Below are 3,770 nucleotides of genomic sequence, written 5' to 3' on the forward strand. Positions count from 1 at the left end.
GTACAGCAGGTGGGGTTTGGGGTGGGCAGATGGGGGCTTGCATGTGCTGCTGTCTAGTCTCCTGAATGGGGAATGAACGTCGCAAGTGCTGGCTGTGTCAATCCCATTGAACTGATTTTGGGTGGGGGGGGGGGGGGGGGGTAGCTTCAGCAATGCTGCAGGTCCATTACACATAGGTGTGTGTCTGCTCAGAAACCCTGAGACAGATGGAGGGAGCAATATAGGCAGAGCAAGGAAGAAGGAAACTTCAGAAAACTCTGAGCCCCAGAGGAGAGATTGAATCAATTAACCGAAAATCAATTATCCAAACGAAATAGTGCCCGCCCATCTCGTTCAGATAATTGAAGTTCCTCTGCATATGGAATTCACCAGCAGTCCCCCTGGTGGGAATGAGTGGTCCAGCAGTAGCAGAGCTATCGTTGTGTCTAGAATGCAAGCTTGTGACCATACATGAGAATCACCAAGAAGATTCAGACCTTGGACTTGCTTGGTTTTCAAAAGAGGTTTCTTACAGCAACAAGCCCAGTTTGGGCAACAATTGCTTCCTTACATCCCACAATGGACGATGATTCAGGATATTAGTGCAATCACAGGATATCCTAAAACACTACAGGTAATCAAACAATTTTTGAGTTTGGTCAATCTCTTTTCAATGTAAAAGAAATGGTAACAAATTGCCAACAGCAAGATCCACAAACAGCCATGAAAGAAGGAGAGATAGATGTGGCTTAAATGTTTATTCTTACACTTATTAGAACAAGTTCAGGTATTCCACATTGCAAACAAACATAATAATTTATATTACAGAAGAAAAGAGTGTTGATTGGTTGAAAAAAATGATTCTGATAAGCCCAGGAGTTGTTGTTAATATAGCAATGGAGAACTCGTGGGTGCAGAAACTCCTGGCTTTAATACACTCCTTCTGTTTATGGAGAATGTGTCCCTGGAAATGAATATATATCTCTTCTTGCAAGAGTAAATGAGCCAAGTTATGAGTTGATTGATTATAGCAGATTGGTTGTTAGTGTAGCTATTAGCACACTCCACATTGTTCAGAAAGTCCTGTCCAATTTCAAAATTATACTTAACAAACGTTTTAATTTAGGTTTGTGCAAGCACAGGCTGGTTGATCATAGCCTGTATTCTGTCTATTACGAACAACCAAAGGAACATGCTATTTGCTGTCTATCATTGCGGTGTATGACCTATGTACCTAGCACTGTAAATCCTACACAATGCTGTTCAATTGTGTGGTGTGCAGACCACAGTGACAGCAGAAAGTTAATGTTATTTGAATAACCATACATGAATAGGCATTGGCCAATCTATTGAATCTACACCCTTTTTACCTCACTTTTAGATTTTTGCTAAAATTATCATAACGTGCAATGTTGTAAAGAACTTAAAGTTTGTTTTAATGTATTGAATGTGCTGTTGGTAACATGTTGAAGTCAGCACTGTATTCTTTTCCTATTTAGAGTCTACTTAAGTCTTAAGACTGTGATAAATGAATGAGAACCATTTCTGACAACCTGATTCAGGAGATGAGATTCAATGGTTCTGAAGTCTCTAAATGCAGTATAATTACGAACTCAATGTCAAGTTCTATAGTAGCCTCCACACTTCTTCTAAGTAAGGATCACTAGATTTTAATGCAGATCAATTTTTTAAAATACTATTAACAAATTCATCGTTTTTACTTCATTTATCAGTGCAGCTTCTCCATAAGCATCCGAGGTAGATAGCTTATGAGAATAAGTGGCAATTTATTTGAAGATTTCTCCCAGTAAGCAGCAAAGTGCACAAAAATACAAATATACATTGGGCATCTTTTAAAAAGCATTAACATGTTAAGAGAATTTTGCATGAATTCTATTTGTTTTATATATCAATTGAGCTTTTCTTTTCAAATATTTTTTGTTAACTTGACCTTATTTAGAATTGATATGTCAATTTACCAAATAATGACTATACAAGTTTCACTTTATTTAATTCTTTAATGAGAGCTTTACAAGAAAAAAAAAATCTACTAGTATCCCAGTTTTGTTAAAAAATGCCTTTCAGGTAATTTTGATTTTGGTGATGGTGTAAAATGAACAATATCTACTGACAAGTCTCGAACTGCTTAAAAAATGTATGTACTAGAATGTCACAAGAGAAGTCTATATAAGTAGTTGTAAATTGAATTGCAAAATAAAGATAAATAAGAAATTTTACCTTAAGTTTTTAAGAACTTGAAAAGTGAAAGTTATAGCTTTAAACTAATAATTCAAGAAGTTTCACCTACCTCACCTATATAACTGTATTTGCATTTGAGAATCATCCTGTAAAGCCTGGTCCGGTTTTCATCTTCAAACGGCATAGTTCCACTCAGCAAAATATAGGAGATTACACCTAAAGCCCACATATCTACTGCATTGGTGTAAGGTTTTCTCAACAAAATTTCAGGCGCAATGTACTCTGGTGTGCCACAAGTGGTCCTCATGGACCAGTCTCCACCTTTATTCCCAGAATTGGCTAGTCCAAAGTCAGTGACAAGGATCTTGGAATCTGATCCTGGATGATAATAAAGAAGATTTTCTGGTTTCAAATCTCTGTGTGTAATTCCCAAGGTATGTAAGTATCTGACCCCATCTAAAACCATCTGCAATACCCTTGTTGCATCTCTCTCTGTGAATGATCCTTTGGCAATTACACGGTCAAAAAGTTCTCCACCAGTAGCTAGTTCCATCACCATGTAGATACGATCCTGGGTCTCAAAAACCTCGATCAGCTGAATGACATTGCGATGGCTCACCCTCCGAAGCACGTTCAGCTCAGACTCACACACCTCCTTTCCTTCTTTAGCTTTTGTTTCAATCATTTTGATGGCAAAAGGCTGTTTGGTCGCTCTGTGTTCAACTCTCACCACTCTGCTGAAGCTTCCTCGCCCAATAAGAGCCTTGATGTCATACCTGATGAAGATGAACAGTATAGATTTATCAACGATGGTCACTGATGTAGCTGGAATGCTTTACAATACACCAGTTCTAAAATTCCATATGACGAGTTACTGCTGAGGTTAAATCTTTATGCAAACAGCATAGTCAAGCCATATTTGTAATATTAGACCACTGCATATAATAGTTAAAAGATAGAAACTAAGTCAACGGTATACAATTTGCTGGTTTCATTTGGGAAATCCATTCTAATAGTTAAGCTTAATTATATTTACATATCTAGCATTCATAATATCAAATGGAATGCACTTGTTAACCAATAACATATACTGCAGCTCATTTTCACTACTAACATGGAAAACAATTAGAGGTGTGTATATACACAGTAGACCATAAGCAAATAAGATGATTTCTTTATTTTCCAAGATGTACCTGTTGTCACCATTACTGAGAATGCCAGATCACATGATTCAATTTCATAATGTTTGAGGTGTCATGTGTCTGAATGTTGATTATAATTTTAGATTTTGATTGGTTGATCAACCATAAGCAAGACTCTGAAATACTTTACCTTAGTGGACCTGCCTCTATTCTTTGATCAGGCTCCAATATTAAACTGTGGTAAAAACAATAACTGCAGATGCTGGAAACCAGATTCTGGATCAATGGTGCTGGAAGAGCACAGCAATTCAGGCAGCATCCGAGGAGCTTCGAAATCGACGTTTCGGGCAAAAGCCCTTCATCAGGAATAAAGGCAGAGAGCCTGAAGCGTGGAGAGATAAGCTAGAGGAGGGTGGGGGTGGGGATAGAGTAGCATAGAGTACAATAGGT

The 3,770-nt window shown here is 37.7% G+C and overlaps 1 protein-coding gene across 1 annotated transcript in view; it reads right to left on the reverse strand.

Annotated features, from left to right (window-relative positions):
• LOC122549552 (serine/threonine-protein kinase H1-like) overlaps positions 1-3,770 on the reverse strand; it is a 76,551-nt gene that overhangs the window by 55,776 nt on the left and 17,005 nt on the right. Inside the window, exon 2 of the mRNA XM_043689398.1 lies at positions 2,288-2,954. Coding sequence (XP_043545333.1) covers positions 2,288-2,954 — 667 coding nt within the window. The remainder of the gene's footprint in view (positions 1-2,287; positions 2,955-3,770) is intronic.

Source organism: Chiloscyllium plagiosum, chromosome 4 (assembly GCF_004010195.1).
Source record: "Chiloscyllium plagiosum isolate BGI_BamShark_2017 chromosome 4, ASM401019v2, whole genome shotgun sequence".
In the NCBI taxonomy this organism is placed as follows: Eukaryota; Metazoa; Chordata; class Chondrichthyes; order Orectolobiformes; family Hemiscylliidae; genus Chiloscyllium; species Chiloscyllium plagiosum.